This window comes from Atractosteus spatula, chromosome 9 (assembly GCF_055471065.1).
Source record: "Atractosteus spatula isolate fAtrSpa1 chromosome 9, fAtrSpa1.hap1, whole genome shotgun sequence".
NCBI lineage: Eukaryota > Metazoa > Chordata > Actinopteri > Semionotiformes > Lepisosteidae > Atractosteus > Atractosteus spatula.
The window spans coordinates 15,669,246-15,689,524 of record NC_142714.1 but is presented as its reverse complement, the minus strand read 5'-3'; the positions used below and the strand labels follow the sequence as shown (position 1 = coordinate 15,689,524).

The following is a 20,279-nucleotide window of genomic DNA, read 5'->3' as shown; positions in this document are numbered from 1 at the left end:
TAAAATGTCAATACATGATTTTACACTATTCAATTCATGGTAAGACTCTTTTCTTTCAAGGAACCTATTTATTTCTAAATGTTACTCCTGGAGATATAGCTCTCTCTGTGTTTTTTAAGGCTATGCAAGGAAAAAGCACATGCATTAAATAGTAGGATAGGTATCGTTTTATAAAAACTAGGAGATGTAATATGCACCACCCAACATTAATCAGCCTTCTCATCTAAAATTGTCATGAATATGCAATACTATGGTTTTAACGTAAAACATGGACACACATATAGACGTACACAGAAAACTTAAAACAATGATGTCACTGGGGACTAGTAACTCTGGATACATCACTATAGAACACCTCCCCTCAGTCCATGCACTCTCTTCTGCATGACCTGGGAACCCTGAAATGTCATTTGTAATTGAAACATGGCTATAACACTGACTGTTCTGATTGCTACCACCCCTCCTTAAAAAACAAGCCACATGTGTAACCTGCAAAATACTTCTGTTTCCTGTTTTGCTTGATGCAAACAGCAGCTACATTAACTCAAAGCCTGGCTGCTGATCAACTTCCTAGCATTGCAATGCCTAGCAAACTGATAGCCGACAAATTATGACTGCCCACCACTCACTTCCAAAATGGGTCTCAGGAGTACATAAACAAATGCACAACTCTTTATGGTACTGTACCGTGCTTATTCTATGGATAAAGTTTCAAAGTTCTTTAACGGGAGTCCCACCCCTAAAATAAGCTGTGTGTCAATGCCATATTTATAACTAAAAATGACAGAGCAAAAGTTTACTCAGTTTTGTACATATTTTGCTTGTCCACCCTTACAAACAATTCAGATGAAAGAGATGAATATATCTGCTTTTGACCCACGAAGTTCCCCAAGCAGTGTAAATCAGCTAAAGGGAGTGGAAATAATGCAAAGCTTATGAGCTGATGGAGGTATCTAGAGAAAAACCATATATCAACCTCATGTACAACAAATACAGGCCATGTAGGCCATCACAGATCCCTAAGAAGTATACTCAAAGCAATCTTGTTACATAATCTATACTTAACTATTGCAAGATTCCAATGTATTTAAATTAAAAAAAATCAGAAGTCAAATTTTTTCAGTCACTAACTCTACTTGGTGTAAAATGTTTTTTTTTTCTTACACTACTAATAAATCTGACTTGTAATTTTACTTTAATAACAGGCAGAAATACAATACCAAGCATTGTATTGTACAATACCCTGTGAAGACAGGGGACTGTAGAAACAAAGGGTAATTTCTAGGCTTTAAAATCAATTAAAATAAAACTAAGAATTAATTCCATTTATAAAAAAATAATTCAAAGAATGTTTTCTTGTAGATTTATCCAAGATGTTATGGCCCAGATTTGGTTTGTTAGAAAATATTGAGTACACTCTTTCTCATTCTACATTTCCCATTTGTGGTTAATTTCAAACAAACAGTCAAACACACTGAAAAGGGATATATTTGCTGCTTAACATTTTCATTTTCAGATTCTGTAATTCTGACCCCAGACCTGGTGCTTATAAAGTGTAAAGCACACTTGTTTACTTAAATGACTCAACAATTCTAACTGTAATGTATTTATATAGCTTACCAATATTAAAATTATTCACCCAGCTCTATTTATAGTAACCATGTGACCATGTCAGAGGGTTTTCACTTTAAAAATACAGACAACTTCTCTGACTGGTTTTAATCTAGTTTGGCCACACACACTCAAAATAACTCATAACTGTACCATGAACAAAAGTAAACCATGGCCCTCTATAAGCACTCATCACAGAGTTAAAGAGGCTGAAAACAAAAGGTCTGGCAGAAATGTGTAGTGTTAACAGCATTCCTGAAACATTGCTTATGTCAACAGTTTTCACTACAGAAACCTGTGAAATGAAAATACTAAAATGAACTCACACTTATCATGCCCTTTTAATTCTAGAGCAAATTATTAATAGCAAGTAACACGAATATGTAGAATTGAAAGGCCCAAGTTTTATTAATTATTTTCAAAGACTGTACAAGATAAGCATATTTATCTAATATAAACATGCCTCTTAAAGAAAAGGGATGCCAGAGACAAATGTAAGCTATCTATAAACATATTTTGTGCTCTCATTTTAGCCACATAAATGTTTCACACAGGAAAACAGTGATACTTTTTCTAAGAATGTTACTGACAGTAAAGAACAGCAAAACTTGTGCTGCAGGGTATTCACACTGAATTACAATAAGTTCTGTTTTGTATGGTTTAGAACAAAGTTAGAAAGCCTGACTTGATTATGAGATTCCAGTGGCTATGAGGCTAGGTGTCACCCCAGCCAGGGAAAGATCTGGTACAATGTATTCACATTTTGCTGGTCACTAGTTTTCAGAAAGTTCAAACCCAGGAACACCTGATCTTTACAATTTATTATCATTCTATATTTTACTCAGACTATATATAAGATGAAGCATTATAAATTTCTTTCAGTTGTCTTCTTTAATACAGTCTTTAAACCTCAGTTTAAAAATCAACAATGTAATTACCCAAAATGAATAAGAATTAATATACTTTATTCTTTTAAGTAAATATTATTAAACTAAAAACACAACAGTAGCACACACATTTGATACGTGAACACAAATATGGGATCTGTTCCCAAAAGCAAAAAAAAAACAAGATTATGAAAAATCTGAAGAAATCGGGAAATAAATCTGTTATATTTGAGACATCACTGTTTAAATTCGATAATAAATGAGTACAACACTAGCTCTTATGATCTTGCTCTACTACAAAAGACCTGGCATAATTAATAAGCACAAGTATTCACTCAAATTAAATATTTTAGGCCATAAATTAATTATATTTCTTAAAATCCTTCATAAAATGTTACCCAGATCAATTGCTTCAATTGCATACACTGGTAAGTATTAAAAATACAACAAATGAGTATTAGAACCAATGACATTTGTTGTGTATTTAATGCCTCTCTGTATACTGTATATTAGAAATAACAAAGTAACTTTGTAAACTTTGTAGACTGTGAAACTTTATAGGCTTGTTTCTCCTATTTATACAAGCAATGAAGCTCACTGTAAATTATTTTCAAATATTTTACCTAGGTCTGCAAGAAGTGCCATTAACTGCTGTTGATTTAAGAGTAACTCTGACACAAAAATCCTGATATAAGCAATACCATAAATACAAAATCCATTTACTTGCATACTGAAGAAGTTAAAATAATCTGTTAAACAAGACCTGATTTTCAGAAAGCCATGATGACAATCCCTAACAATATCACTGCAGCATGACAACAGACGTGATTCTTACGATGGAAATGAACAACACTGTAAAATCTTAGGACTATTTTGAGTTTCAGCTATAGACAGTGTATAGAAATATATATATATACATGTCTACAGAAGAACAGAATTCCAAATTAGTTGAACTAAAAAAATACAGAAAAGGAAAGGAATCACCAATATAGGCTAACACAGAGCAAAGGTGGATTTAATGACAGCTGTCAAAGAGATCTGCTCACATGCTTAACACTAAAAGACATCAGTATTAAATATGATCTACATAAGATCCCAATGTTGCTCAAGTGGCTTTCAAATGTATGTAAAGGAAAGGTAGTAATATTAACAGAGAGTGTTGTAGAAAACACATTAAGAACAGCAAAAGTCTTTTACCATTTAATGTACTTAATATGGGCCTTGTAAGTATTTTACATACAGTATATGCAATATGTTTCTTGTGAAATCAGTCAATTTCAACAGAAATCTTAAAATATATGAGTACTCCTCCTCTTAAAAAGGAGTATAATAAACCCTTATATGTGATAGTAATAGAATACAAAAAAAAAATTCTACAAGGCCAGTGCAGTGCTACCAAGAGATTTAAAACCAAATCTGTCAGATGCATAACATGTAGGAACCAGTTTAACAGCCCCCTGGTATCCCTGGTTCTTTAAACTTGTGCCTTCAGGGACTGAGGTGTACAGATCAAATTGACAGTTTCACAGGCTCTGAGCACAGCTCTGGGATTGAAATGTGCCACTTTTAAAAATCAGAACCTGAGTGAGTCAAATCCCAAGAAACTGAAGACCCCTGAAAAATGCGGCTCACTAGCTTTTCTCTGTCATAACTATTTTAGAGGGTTATTCTCAATGGTCCCTATTTTCCCTGTGGGCAAGTTGCACACTCTATAATAAAATATAGAAATAAGGTGGAAGAATTTGACCACAAGGAACATCAGGTCCAAAGTCTTTGTCTGCTTCCATTAGTTACCATTAGAAATTTCATTTAATCAAGTATTGGAAAATAGAATTATTAGGATTAATGCAATCTATAAGTATTTTACATCTTTCTACAGATACCATAAATGTTCTATATGTTCTTAATGGAATGCATATATATATACTTCTGCATGTTAGCTATTGTCCAATTACTAGGTAAAATCTGTAGTACAGTATTTTAAGGGAGACATTTGACTATTTAGGTTAATGAACTGTTACACCATTTTAATTAGCTTTGATTAAAAGCCCTTGATTGGACCAACCGAATTCCATTTCTTCAAGCAGAAAAAACATTAGAGGAAGAAAACAGTATACAAAGCGATTCACTATCTTGAACATGGAGTTTCAGGGGAAGACAGAAAATCAAAAGTCTTGATTATCTCCTATTATGCTACGGTTGACAAGCTTGTAGCACAGAAATCTAATTTGTTCTAAGCAGTCAACGTCAAACCACACCCACTATGAGACAAGAACCCCTAAAAGTACTTTAGATCAATACTGATTTTACTTAGGTTAGGTAGGTTTATTAGGGTATTTATATAAATTATGATGTGTGTCCATTTATAGAATATTTTTTACTTAAATCTAACAAAACACAATTAAGGTTCATAGATAATGAATCCAATAATGAATCTCACAATTTTACTAAAAATATGAAAACAATATTTTTTAATATTTGAAATAATTTTTTTCCTATTCAAAGTACGATAATTCCTCACGTCAACCACAATATGAACAAGCTCAAAATTAACTGGGGCTCTGTGATTTTCATGAAACAAAACAGTGAAGAATTCTGAACTGACAGATGAATTATGCTGTAAATAAAGAAATGACACTTCCCAGCATTTGGGAATTCAACAGTTCTTGAACTTCACATTTTTAGGAAAATTATAATTGAGTGAAGATTTGCCTACAGAAGTGAAAGACTTGGAACAAAGCTCAAATGACAGCAGAGTACAATGAAAGCTTAACTATACAAAACAATTATATACAAAGTTATGGTAGGTGCACAATTTCAGATATTGCAATTTAAGAAGACTTTTTCTCAATTTTACAACACTGAAAGTGAATATGACTTTATAGATCTGTGACTATAAAGTTCCTTTTAAGTTACGTGAAGGTGCAACACATTATACATTGACAAATGTAAAATAATGGCTCAGTGTTTGACTACATCGCACCATGTACAATTTCAACATTGTGTCACCTGAACTGTAAAGTGAACAAATAAGAATTCACGGTCAGAATACAAGTTGGTGTTTCTTGATAGAAAAAGCTAGTGGTTGGAAAGAAAGTGGTTGGAACTCTTGCACTACAGACCATGATTAAAACATTTATAAGAGAGCTTTAAAAAAACAATTAACTAAAACGATGTTTTGAACCTGTATGCCATTGTTTATTGGAAGACATTTTATCAGTTATTTTGGCCTTTCAGTAGTACTCCTGAATAAAAAAGCCCGATACCAGCTGGAACTTCACTTCCATTTTTTTCCAATGGGAGAAAAAAGGGACAACCCAATTGAGGTTTGTAAAACATAATTGATTTATAATTGTTTTAAAGATCATAAGGTAGTCTGGTGACAACCTCGATAAGCTGTTCTTCTCCATGCTGTTTTTAAAGGGAGTTGACACATTTGAACAATACAAGCTTTGCAATGAACAAAATCATATCACAGAGTATCACACCGTGGCTTTTTTTATTTTCCATATAGGCAATTCTCTTTTATTTTTCTGTTCTGTGAAGATGGAAATAGGAGCTATGATTTTACAGTCCTTTTAGGAAACAAGTTAAATATTTCCAGAAGGTTCCCAGAGGCTGTCTTCCATGTGTAAAGGCCCAATGCTTATGCATTTTCACAAGTGTGCTAAAAGAAGAAAGAGCAGTTTCCGGCAAAGCCATAGAAATGTCTGTTGATGTGAAGTTAGAGACAAACACTGGAAGGAGATCCTTAATGATGTTGCTTAGGTCAGATTGGTGGTAAGGACTCAATAAGAATTGACCTCTAGCTAGAGGACAGAGTAAGACAGTGACGTTCAGGCATGGACTTCACAGGGTTTAAAGGTTTCTGATTAAATAAAAGTACATGTGTGGAGCGGGGATCTTTTTGAAGCATCAGCACTAATTACAGCTAACAGCAACCTGTCGATTTTGTCTTTCACCTTGCCAGTGGGGTCTTCTCTTTCTTCTGTCTCTGCGTGGACGCATCACACTAAAGATAAAAGGTGGTGTCAACTCTTTGGGGATATAATTTTCTGTCACTCTGGGGAACCTATTGGAGAACAGTGTGTACACTTTTTTTCCATTTGTTACTGGTGGTGTATCTTTGTATTCATGTTCTCCATAATCCCTTGGTGCCGTTTCTGTTTGTAATATGTTTTGTTATGTTACTACAGTACAAACAGCTTCCTGAAACAGCTTCTCAAAACACAGAAGTTACAGTAATTATTCGCACAGTGATGAAAATGGTGAGAATCAAGACCTTCTACACATATTTGTCTTTTTTAATATGCTTCCAAACTTCACTTGTTCTTATAGACAATTTTCTGTATTGGACCATGCAATTTTGCTTCCTTAATACACGTTTTGTCAGGCTTTTAAAGTCTTTTCAGACTTTTAACCTAAGAGTTGCTCAACAAGGAGACCAAGGATATCAATCAGAATATACATCACTCTCCCAAGGTAAGTTGTCCAGAAGTCTCTTTTTTAGTTGATAAAATGATTAGTAAATTAAGTCAGTGCAAGGAATTATGTTGATTTCTAACAATATTATACCACATTTTATATTTTCAATGCATCTGCACCCAGTCAATTCCTTATCATAAAACTGTTTATGATTAGATTTCTAAAAGCACAATGCCATGTTACAGTAAGGTTTTTCAAATAACACAAGTAATGGAATAGCGACTGTCATCTTATCTTGGGAGGTTAGTGACAGGATATGTACAGTAACAATGAAATAACAGAGAAGTGCAGTTATACACTGATCCTTTACACATCTATCGTGATTAACAGTCCTTCAAAATCATTACAAAGTTTTTTATTACTCTTTTACTTAAGAAAAGTACTTACAATAAAAGTTATGCCACCAAATTAGCAAACAAAAAATCAGAGGCTTAAAATCAAGCTACAGGTGCTATGGCTGTAGCACAGTTCATAAAAATAAAAAGCCTAAAACTTTAAATTAATATTATTTATTATTACTATTATTTTCAAATTCTGACTCCCAGTTCAACTGGGATTTTCTTTTCCTTCTGAAAACACGATGGTTTCTACAACTGTATTGCACATGCTTGGAACCTTCCAAAGGGCTTCTGTTCTGTCTGGCAAAGGGGGGTGTTCATAGTCTGTCTGGTAGCTCCTGAGGGTCTGGTCCACAGGTCCACAGAGAAGGTGTTGGGGAATGGCTATGCCCCTGCGTCTGGTGGCTAGGTGCCTGGAGCCCGGATCTGTTCTGTTCCTAGAGAGGGAATGGGGATGACTTTTCGTTGGATGGGTAACAGCAAGAATAAGCAATAACAAGTCATAATCAAAACACCATTTCAAATCATTTGTAAGAGCTTTAACCCAGAGGCTTTGTTGTATATTTCAGCAACTTTCAAGATCCATGTTATATCACATTACAGTGCTTTCTCTTCATAGACCACTGTATTCAGTAATGCAATTCATGTAAATTATCATCATCTGCCTTCGGGGACAGATAAAATGACATGCTTTTAATTATGATTAATCCGAATATACCCTTCTGAAGGTCCCCAGCTACTTTTCAAAGCAATCTATATGATTTAAAAGGAAAAACAGATCTAAGAAACCACATAGTCATTTCTATCAGATCTTCTTTTTTTGGAGTGCAATTTGGGATAAATGGAAGGCACAGGGATTTTTAGATATCCATAAAGAAAACTTTAAAGATATTGCTATAAATAATATTATTTTCGACATGCCAACTGCCGATCATCAAGTCAGGCAAAAAACAGAACCTGCCTTTAATACAGGAGCAGCATAAAACAAATCAGTGCTACATCATAATATAAAGTAATAAAGTACAAGAAAATCCCACAGCATGACCTAACATATATCATTTTTAAGATTCACAGTACTTTGCACACTTTCCAAAAGGCTACTCATTGCTTTATGATTCTGTAAACTGAAACTAATTGAGAAACTGCCACTAATAATGTAAAATGTGATTAGAATGTCAGTTTCTCAAACAGCTCATGAACATGTAAACATACAAAGTAGTGTTAAGATAGTGAAACTAGGAACTTGATGGACACTATCACAATGCTGCTACCAAAATGAACGATACATTTCACACTCAGATCTTAAGAAAAAAACTAAATACTCTGCTTTGTACATTCTTCTTTTAAAATTTGTGTGTTTTTTGGGGGGGATTGTAAAAACAAGAAACAAGTGAATTTAAGACCTCATGCAAAATGAACAGATGGATTATGCTTTCAATGGAGGATGAGTCTTAACTGAAAAGTGTCTTTCATTTTTTAACTTGGAAGCACTACACACTTTAACATACCACAAAATGTCTGAGAGAATGTTTAAGTTTCAAACCCTCTGTTGTTAAATTCCAAAGATTAAAAAGATATCACTGCAAAATCTCACATGAGTTCTGGTCCATTCCCAATGTCCAGTGTGGTAAGGCAAAGTGAGACTGCAGAAAACTGCAGTAATTCCATGGAAATACTGTGGAAAAGTGTGAAAAAGCTGTGAATGCTATCCTTAATTAAATATTTTATGAAACACTACATTAGGTTGAATTGGATAGCCCAAAAAATACACCGTAAGCTGTGACTAAGGGGCAGCACTTTATTCTTGTATTTTTAAAAAAAACTGATTAACTGAGATGGACTGATGTCCCATCCAGGATGCACCTTGTGCCCAGTCCTTCCAGAATAGACATCAGATGGATGTAACCCCCGCTAGGAATAAGAGGTTTTCTGATGAAGAATGAAGTTTTATTTAGCTTAGTTAGCTTTCTAGTTTCCCGTTGTGGTTTGATTGGCCAAAAAACAACAGAAATGTGTAATTAGAAATACAATAAGAAAACATTACTGCAGGACCAGCAGTATGTCTAGTGATAAAGTGATAAGCACACAATGCACAAAACTCTCCTCTTTACTCAAAGTAGGAGTTACCCAGCCATGTTGTTGAAGCAAATAACCTGGCTTCTTTTAAGAAAAAGCTGGATGAGATCCTTGAGTCAATTAACTGCTATCTACCAAACAGGATGACCTCCTCTTATTCATGTCAAATTGTTCACTGAAAATCCCCCATACCATCCAAATTTCTATTTTTGCAACCTTATTTTCTAAATGTTGTCACTGAAGTCCCTATGGCTATAAAGAGGTAATCAGGTTGTTCTTGCTGTTTGTTAACCATTAAATGTAGCACAAATATTCAAATTTTTAGGAATCAGGCAATACATTGTATGTCTTAAGATGGCTTCAGGGTGAAGAAGAGACAAATAATGGGGAGAGGGAGGAGAATGTGTTTACTTAGCATTATTTCTTAAGGAGAATAACTACCACACACAATTGGATGGTTAAGCATACACATGTTCCTGGTCAAAGCACAGCTCTCCTGAACTAAAGGAATGCATTTTATAGATTATGCTACTTTAGAGAGAGACAATGTTGTCTGTTCACAGGTACAGTGAGGATTGTAACAGTGAAGATTAATCTGTGAATCAAACAGAAGTGTCATGGCCTGAACTACTACAGTCAATGTGGCAGTGAAATGAAGAGTATGCCACAGAATTGAATCAATGTTAGTCATAATTTCTTAAATGATTTCAGTTCTTTGGGACAAAATGTTGCAATTCATTACCAAGACCTTTTTAGAAATGTCAGAACAGAGTTTTACTAATTCCTTCAATTTCTATAAATATAATCGTATGCATATATTTACTGTCCTTGTAAAGTGGGTTGGAACTATTTTTTTTCTAGTTGCTTTCAGTTTTAACTGAATTTTTATGATTCAGTTTGATTTGATTTATTATAATAACAGAAAAACTGACGTCTTAAGAAATGTACAATTGATACCTCTCATGGTTTTTCTCCTACTTACCTTTTTATTGAAAAGTTTGGGAATTTTACATGTCCCCCCAAAGAGAGCAACTAGTCAAGGAAGCAGCTGTGGACCAGCACTAATCACGAATGAATCATGAATGTTCCTGTTCCAGACACCATGTAAAAGATCATGGTGTGTTAATATTTTAAGGGCTCTAGAGCACAGATCCTCTGCCCTATGAAATGATTTTACATTTGATCGTTAGATGGCTTTCTGATCAAGCTATCTTATGAAAGTAGAGAGGAGTAATTGAACTCCCCTTAAACATTCTATGGAATGCATCTTAAAATAAGTGAAAGTGAGACATAAATGCCGACTGGCTCTTACCTGTCAGCTCTGTCCTCCATGCCCCAGTGTGAGTCTGTCCACTCTTGTGCCTTCCTTACTCTTACTTCCAGGCCCAGGTGTAGCCTTTGAGTCCCTTCATGGTGATGTGAAGCCACTGATTCACCAGGCGTAAAGACGTTGGTCTTGTGCTATTCCTTCATTTTCAGACTGTTTTAATCCAGTGTCCCATTCCCTTCTTCAATGATGCTGTGCAATGCCAATGAGGGGTTCAATTAATCTTTTTCTGCCCTTCCTATCCAGCAACAGACAGAAAGCCAATGGATAGTTTCTTTTTTTTTTTACACATCGGGTTTTCTGATGCAGTCTTCTATTATTGTTATTAAATTCCGATTAGGCTGGCAAATCTGTACCACACCACACTGTACAATTAAATCCATATTTCAAAGTTTGATTTTTTTTAAATATCTCCTCTCCAAGGAAAATTCCAGAATAAAGGTTCTTCTGCGTTAGACAGACAACAAGCCATTTAGCAGAGGTTGTCAGTTGCTCATTGCTTTAAAAGTTTCTTTCAAAAAAACAATATCCCTAACTTATTAAAAAGCATAAATCGTCCTCTAAAAATAAACAAAAAATAACACTTGCTCTCTCTTCAGAAGTGATCAGTTGTGCTTTCCACTAAAAAAAAAACCCAAAATAATAAAGAAGCAGCAGTTTTGTTTTTCAGAGGTTTTTGTTTTTCGTTTGTTCAGTTCATTTTTATCTGCACCTGGGAGAGACCACGCCGCCGTGCGACAGAGGCTCATCGAACTCGTCCTCGTCGAAGCCGTGAAATGTGGACGTGTCGCTTTCTGACGTGGCGCCAAACAATTCCTCTGCCCCACAGGCCATCTTCCTCTCGTCTCTCCCTCGACCACGTTCAGCTGACATGTATGATGAATATATCAGCACGGCAGTTTAGGAACACACAGCAAAAACTACAAAGCAGTGAACAAGGCCCAAGCTTTCACAGGCCTGTGCATTTAACAGTCCTGGATTGAGTTGCAACAGCAAGAAGCAGATGACAACAAGGATTAGGAGGCTAGGGGAGTGAGACTGGGGGCTGGCATACAATCGTATAGTTTTGTACTAAGCTGAACGCAAATAGAGGAATTTCTTGGGATTCTGCAATACCGAAAATGAACTCTACTACCTTGCTTTAATAATGAAAGCTTGGGCTTGACTTAGTGTCTGCTAATTACAAGATCATCTGTTTTTGTTTTATTTATACACATTTTTTTCATAAACGTGTACTTAAAATGAATGATTAGACTAATTCAATAACTTTTAAGGAATGTATCACATTAAATTTGAAACAAACTGAAATACTTTAGAACTTCAAAGACGTACTGGATTAATCTGCTACAATACATACAATATAAACCAGCTATTTCATGAAAATTTAATAATTTAGCCGTAGCAGTGTTACTGCAATCAATCAGTTTCTGATATATTGGAATGATAATATAAAAAATACACATAACACTGAGTGACAAATAAGAGTACATTTTCTTATTGCATGACAATAAGTATTGGCACAGATCTGTTCTCACATGATTAGATTATTTCTGGCATCTCTGCGGTGACATACAGTATGAGACAGTGGTGCAGAAATCTAAAAGAGATTTCTACTAATGTACAGGTCATTAGATCACTTCACGGTAACGAAATGCCAGAGGATAAATGCTTGTAGTCTGATGGGCATTCTTCAAACCTCAGAACCCTTCACTTGCATTTAATGGCAACACCACAAGAGGATATTCAGGCAACGCCCATGACAAACTAAGCTGTTCAACAACATTTCAGCCGTTGCTGTCACCAGCCAGGGTGCAACACTCAAGCAATGTTAATATAAACTACAAACATTGGTAGCCTCATAAACACATAAAAGAGTCAAACATTTAACAACCAAAAACTAGTGTCTTCATTCCATTGACGAAACTTTGGGGAAAAGTATTAATAATTGCTGAAGGTTTGGCTCTAGATCTATTTTATGAGTTTATCAAACTCATATAAACGTATCTACGTTTTTCAATTTCTTATACCTGTGAAAGCTAGAAAGACATTGTAATAAAAATAACGGTGAAAAGGTATGAGGAGGAGGAAGAAGAGGAAGAAAAGGTGTAGAAAAAGAGACGGATGGAAAAGTATCTTCAATAATGTAGTGAGAATGGAATTCCTGCCATTCATTCACAATCACCAGTAATAAGTCCTGTTCTACCACTCTCTGCATGTAAATAATACAGTATATAACAAATACAGCATATCTCAGGGTTTTAATGGAAACATCTGCAATGGTACTCAAAAAAACAGAACTGTACTCAGATTAACGCAACAGAGTGCATGGTATGGTGGAATCTAACCCAGCGTACAACAGGCTCAATGCATGACACACAGTGGATGAGGTGCCATCCATCACAGGCCAAACACACACGTATACAATAGAAAATAAACAGATGCCAATAAATAAATAAAAAATCTGACCATGGGAGAGCATGCAAACTTCATACAGACGGCACTCAAGTCTGGAATCTATCCCAAGCTGCTGTATTAGATGCCACACCACCATTCCATCTCTTACCAGATAATAATATTAATACCACGCAATACCTTCTGAACATCTGTACTTATGGATTTATTTTTTACAATGATTGTGCAGTTTGGAATCTCTTTTTTTCTCCACGGTACTGGAGTACAGCCATTTCAGGGATAAAGTGGCTACATTGACATCTAGAGAAAACAGGGCTGAAGTGCTGTTGAGTCAAATCCACCAGTCTCACTCCTGCGTTTTGACATATCTAAAATAATTGCTTAACTCTTGCAGTGGTAATGAATGAAAGAAAAAGTTCATTAAAATTAAGTTAAACACTGATGTTAGCACATACATTCCTCCCTACGGAACCACAAAACACCTTACTCCATAATTGGCAAAGCAAAGAACAGTAAATACTAGAAAGATAGTCATGTCACCAAATCGAGAAAGTCTGCTACAGGGGTAGAAGAATAACCTCATATTACAGAATAACATATTTCTCCACAGAATCAAGAACAATTCAGGAGTACCTTCAAATAACTGGACATCAATATGTTATATATCAATTATGTTTGCCAGCTTTGATCACAAACACAACACAAAATAAAGTGAACTACAATCACCTCTGGAAACAATTTGATTCGTTTAAAGGAATTTTTCAACCTGACCGAAACAGCAAAAAAATATTATGCTAAGCCCAGCCATATTAAAAAGGCAGCACAATAACAAGCACAAAAACCAGAAAGAAGCCAGAAACAGAATAGTTTCTGGTAGCCCGGCCCTGTGCTTCATGCAGGGCTAGATACACACACTCATGCAGAGGGCCAATACTGTTACCATGGATGCAAAGATTTCTGGGGTAAACGATAGCTCCACTCTGTTAGGGGGCACATGTTTTAATATGGCAGGGCTGCAAACATAGGTTCACAAAATTAAAATTAAAATATAACTGCAGACACTATAATTATGTTGACAGAAAATTAACGTAGGTGAAATTTCATTACTTTAAAGTGCAAAAAAATCAGGCATTTGATTACTCTTCATGACAGATACTGGTTTATAAATCAATACAAACATGAGTATATTAAATAAACAGCTCTTTTGATTCTAATAGGAGACTAATGCTAATATGATATGCTGCAGTAACATGAAGACTAAAAACAAACATCTAATACTTCATATAAATCATAGTTCTGACTAAGTGTAGATTGGAAAGTATAAATTCACTGTTCTGAAATCCAGGTCCATATTCCTGCCTTATAATTTTTAAAATTTCGCAATCAGGTTATGAGAATCATTTATACACATAAGCTAATAAAAAGACATTGAGGATCAAATCTCGCAGTTAATCATTTAGACATATAGAATATGAAGACCTGACTTCAAAAACCTCGGCACTATTCCAAACACACAGCTTAATGTCTTTGTCACATTTAGAGTTGATGTTCCATGTATCACCTTGTACTTAGATTATCAGAAGACATTATTATCTCATTAATCTCATTAAATTCTCTCATTAAAAGCTAAGACATAAATTTACATATTTAAGAATAATATTTACATATCCTTTCTTATATACACAGTAGTCAAATTATATCACTGAGCTTAATACACTGGGACCTTTTAAGAAATTATCAGATTTCTGACAGAAGGTGTGACGTATCAAAAGAATCACTGCAGACTATGTACAGTATACTTAAGTACTTTCAACTATTTTCAAAATACAGAAATGCGTGTCAATGTCAAAAGGGTAAGCAGTTTTGTCAATAGACAAAATATGCCTTTTCAAAAAAGCTAAAATGGTAAATTATTTCACATCTATTTATCTGAGGTGAGTAAAGTATGTTTTTAGTAAAGTATTTTAATGTCTTTTGCAGAGCAGCAGAATGGTTTATGTGCAATTGTACTAAGCAGTACACACAATAAAAGAAGAAATATGCTCAATATACACTTAATAGGTGTTTAAAAGCCTACTGCATGCACTCCGAACTAGTTAAATATAATGTGAATATTTTAATAAAAGTACCAGTCAGATGGGACTTTGTACTTTATTAGAATTTATTGGAAGATTCTTAGAATGCAACCATGTGACTAGTAAAAAAACACACCAATGTGCTTATCAAATATTATTTTAGTCACTTTAAAGTTGATTTCTTTATATAAACATAAGATAAAATCAAAGATTTACATTTAATCATGTAGTTGTACCTAAATAAAACAGTGAACATCTGTAGTATTAGATTATTTGGCTTAACTTTCTTTCTATTATAATCACCTATCCTACTACTGCCATACTCTCATTTTTAATTCAAGTAATAATCACATACAGTCCACCTGCAAAATAGATTCTACTGACACATTCCTTAACTGTTTTCTTTTGATTGATCATGTTGCTTGATTTTAAAGAAAAAATCTTTTGATTCTTTTTATTGTACAATAATTCTATCAGAACTAAGGTACTACAGAAAGTAACCCCTCCATAAATCATTAACAAATGCATCTGCAAATAACACAAAAAAAACTGAAGGGAGCTCTTGAATGAGCAGGACAGGGGTGCACAGCTGCTTTGCTGTATTTGCATCATAGGGGAATCTGTAACTGATAAGAGGACTGGGAAATTAAAATCACATAAATCTAAGTTCCACCTAATGACTTCTCAGGTGTGCATATCTGCTCTTGAAACAAAAGAAAGCCAGCTGTAAAACCCACTCCATACCTTAAAATAGCTGACCTGAGAAACACAAAGCATTGGTGCAGTTGTGCTTTACAATGTAGAAACCCATTGTTTGTGTACAAACTGCACTAAGTTATCAGTTCATGCCATTGACCTGTGTGAAAGAAGAGTGGCCCAAGTGTGTGAAAAGTCTGTAAGTTACATACAGGAAACAACAAAGCTGGTCAAGTCCTTTAAAGCTAGGGCATTAAAGTGGATGTTTTTATATGTGTATATACTGATTAAAGAACATTTTCAGTTTGTCACATTATCTTGATAATGTAGCAAAAGAAATGAAACACTCCATAAATGTATGTTTTAAGAAAGACATTATTTGAGCATTTACGTTTTTAGGGAAAAAAATACTGCATAAAGATTCTGGATATTGATTAAGTTTGATCTCTGCAATTTTGATTAATCTTTCAAGACTAACCATAATACATTTGAGTGTCTCTAACTGTTGCATCAGCTCTCAACAACCTCTTTAGTGAAAGAGTCGATTGTGCACAGGTGATGAGGTGATTTAACCTGTGAATGTCAGGTGAAAATCCTGGTGAAAATCTAGAAAGGAAAACGCAGGAAGGAATCAATACATTCCACTTATCAAGAGAAAAGGTCTTCATGCCACCAGTATTTTGGAGGATGGACTAAGACACTTAAGGTGGGCCCACCACAGTGGAAACAAGTCCTCTTTAGCAATGAATCAAGGTTTATGTATACCACTCTGATAGCAGGTGTTAGCAAGTGTAGCGCAAAAATACAGAACAATACACTTAATGTAGGATACAACAGATCAGCTCATGGGGATGTTCACGTATGATAGTCTGGGGTAGAGTTTCTTCTTCACCAAAAACTCCACATGCGATTGATGGAAACCTGCCTGCATGGCGTTATATTGATCTAGTCCCGGGACCTCACTTGCTGCCAGCTGTACAGCATGTTCTCATTCTGACAACATTCGTCTTCACGTTGTACTCATGTATTAATTGCTTTCTTGTTAGATGAGAATGTAACAGCTATGCTGTAGATGACCTGCTTGACAAACTTGAACCTCACTGACCATTTGTGGGATGAATTGGGACAATATGTGGCACCCAAGCGTCAGAGACCAGTGAACAGGAGAAATTAGAAGAATAGGACAGAAACGCAAATGAGTCACACATATACAGCTTGTTTTGCTTCTAATGGTAGACACACAACCAACTTACTTGAGACTTTCATAGACCTTACAATGACCATTGTTAGCACAATAAATTTACTTATGTGTTGTCTGTTTAATAATCTGCCAGTGTACCCATTAGAATAACAGGCATTTACAGATCAACACCATGTATAATTTTTTTCTGATAATAACTTTATGAATTTGTTGCAGATAAATTTATAACTTTCTTTTTAGTGACAGAACATATTGTGCATAAGCCTCTGAGGGATTTAGCATTATTTTTAATTAACACACAAAATTAAAAATAAATCACTGTCTGGACATTCACAAAAAGTTCAAAAGACTTTTTGCAAGTGTTTTCCTTCTATATTCCAGAGACAGAAATTTAAGAGCAATCTTCTCTCAAAATGTAGTTATTTTTAAGGTAACAGCTAATCCTGAAAGATCTGTTTTTTGTAGTACAAAAAAAAACTTTATGGATCTGTGAAGAGTGACAAATGACTAACTCTTGAAAATGTGTAAATTAGATTTGATTGGTAAATGCAATGGATTAGGTACAACAGCATTTTTACATTTCTATACATGCTCACGTATAAAGTAACTCAAAAGTGTTAATGATGTCTATGACTTCTGCAATGTTTACATTTATTTTAAAAAGTCAATGCAGAACAATATACAGAAGTTTCAGAACAGGGAGGAACATCAAAAACAAGAAATAAAATGTTTGCTGCGCTTAATTCATGCATACACATGCCATTTAAGTTTCTATATTTAGCTTGCAAATGTCCTGTTACTCATCTGCAGCCTGTGGTTTCAAAGACAGAGAAACATACGAGTGCAGCTCGTTTTCCAAGCACTGTGCAATTGCACACAGACAACGTTACAGTGTGTCTATGAAAACTGAATGCAATCTTCATAAACCAGCTGTGGTTCACCTGCAGGCAAAAGTTACAGTATATCATATTATTCTGCCTCGGTAAGGGGGGTTTGGTTTGACCTAAATATACAAACCAAACTTCAGCCTGGTATTTCATCCTTCGGATTTCTTCATTTCTAAGAGTTGACACCTCTGTTAAGTATTTCATTAAGGTAAACAGAATTCAATCAACTTCTTTTTGGGGCAGAGTTTAGCACTGATAAGCTAAAATCATAAGAAAATAAAAATAAATGAATGTGAATGTCAAACAGGGAGTCTCCTTTTTACACTTGCATGTTTTTTAACTCTCTACATATGTTGACTGCTTTCTAAGAGTGAAATTGTGCTGCATTCTTCCAGTAGATAACGACAAAGCAATTTTGCATGTACCTAAATACACAATAACTACATTCCAGAAGGAGACTTAATTTGATGGGTGACAAAACTATAACAATGGTGTCCGTTTTCTGATTCTCTTTTTTTTGTTTTCTGGATTCTAGGTCTTCAAGACATCAATATTTTAATTAAACTTGATCATTTCAAGTTTTCAAGAGGAACAAAAACAATGTGAACACAGTACTGCATCAGATTAAAATTTCAGACTAAAAAAATGAAATTATTAGTTTAGGGTTAAGAGCTTTTAGGTCAAAAACTTTAAAAACAAGATTTAACAAACTGGTCTTTAAATTTACTCCCAGAAATCTACCTATAATTTGCTCATGGCCACTTCTACAGCAGGTAAGTGCTGTAAAATGATACAGATTGAAAATGAAATTAAATCAGCAGTTTTGGCTGTGAAAAACAAGGTCAGGTCTAATGGCTAACAGTAATTTTTTAGTAAGGTATGCTAACACTTTCTGACTTTCATTTTTGATAAAGAAATGTTTCCTTTCAAACTGTCTTTTGTATTATGTGAAGACCATTGTGAATGATGACAAATGGCATTGACATTAGTTTCATTTTAAGGTAATTTTGTTTTTGCTAATATTTTTGCTATTGAGTAATTCTAGCACTCATCTGCACAACATGCACAATATTGTGAGGATCTGCATAACAGTAATTACTGAGCTTACTACCCAGTGCTCACAACAATAAAAACAGTTAATTGTGAAATCACAGAAGAGCTGCACTCTGTAAAATATCACTCTCTCCTGGCCCGTAAGCAAGAATGGGGTCTGTATTGGATTAAGAACCTGCTGAACAAGCTGAACAGTAAAAAACAATTTAGCACCAAGTTTGGCACCAGAACATACTATACTGAAACAACATAGGAAATCCTTGTAAAGTTCACTACATCCTACCTCTCTTTCTGCACTACATTCCAGGCAGAGGTTTCTAAGCAGAACAAGGATTTTTAAACCCTTTACCAAGAGCACCCTTTTCTGTTACAATGAATTAATTTCCACATGTATAACTATCCACAAACTGACAAACACATGAAAAGAAACATTGACAACTGACAGATATTTGCATGGGTAAAAAACAAATCAAAGACATACAGTACTTTAAATACCTGTAAAGGTATCGGTACTGTCTTGGAAAAAAAGATTTTTTTCGGTATTTACATATATTAGTCAAATGTGGTAACCACAGGATGTAAATGGTGAAATGTTTGCCACTTACAATAAAAGACAGAATCATTTTATGTTTTCCTGACTTCTAGTGGTATAGTTCACTCATTCAGGAGACGGAGACATTCAAGATTCTAGTATGAGGATACAGTTCACAGATATTAATCAATCAGTAGTAATCAACCAAGTATCAGTAAGATACCCAGACAGTAACAATGGAGTGACGGTGATAAAATAAAAGAGGGTATTACTGACAATATCTGCAATTACTAGTTGAAATTTAGTAAGCTTACAAATGCTCCGGCAAAAGCAAGTGAAGCTTATTTTTGTAATGAGCAGTTACAGGACTGTCAAGTTCTATCAGATTTGTTATGAATTAATTTAAACTCTGAGGAATTTGAGCTCATACTCAATTCTCTTGAGATCAGAGATGGATTTGAATAAAATTTCACAGGTTAGTATACTATTCTACCATGCCAGTTAGCGCACGTAATTATTAATTTTGTAATTTCAGAAAACAATCAGACATGCATGGTAAAACTCAACTGCTCAAACTGGGACAGCATATTCTCTGGTTAACCCTCTCCCAAACATTCACTACCCATCTACCCGATGCAAAATAGTAACCATGAGACCAATCGTCAATGGCAAGGACCGTGTAACTGAGTTCTGACAACA

At 34.8% G+C, this 20,279-nt stretch overlaps 1 protein-coding gene across 2 annotated transcripts in view; it reads right to left on the bottom strand.

Moving 5' to 3' along the window:
- dpf3 (double PHD fingers 3) overlaps positions 1-20,279 on the bottom strand; it is a 70,467-nt gene that overhangs the window by 7,689 nt on the left and 42,499 nt on the right. Inside the window, exon 9 of one of the 2 annotated variants that reach the window (XM_088925869.1) lies at positions 10,996-11,590. The exons of the other annotated variant lie outside the window; for it this stretch is intronic. Within the exon in view, the coding sequence (XP_088781995.1) occupies positions 11,427-11,590 (164 nt within the window). The 3' untranslated portion in view covers positions 10,996-11,426. Of the gene's footprint in view, positions 1-10,995; positions 11,591-20,279 lie in introns of those variants that run through there. 2 annotated transcript variants of the gene reach the window in all.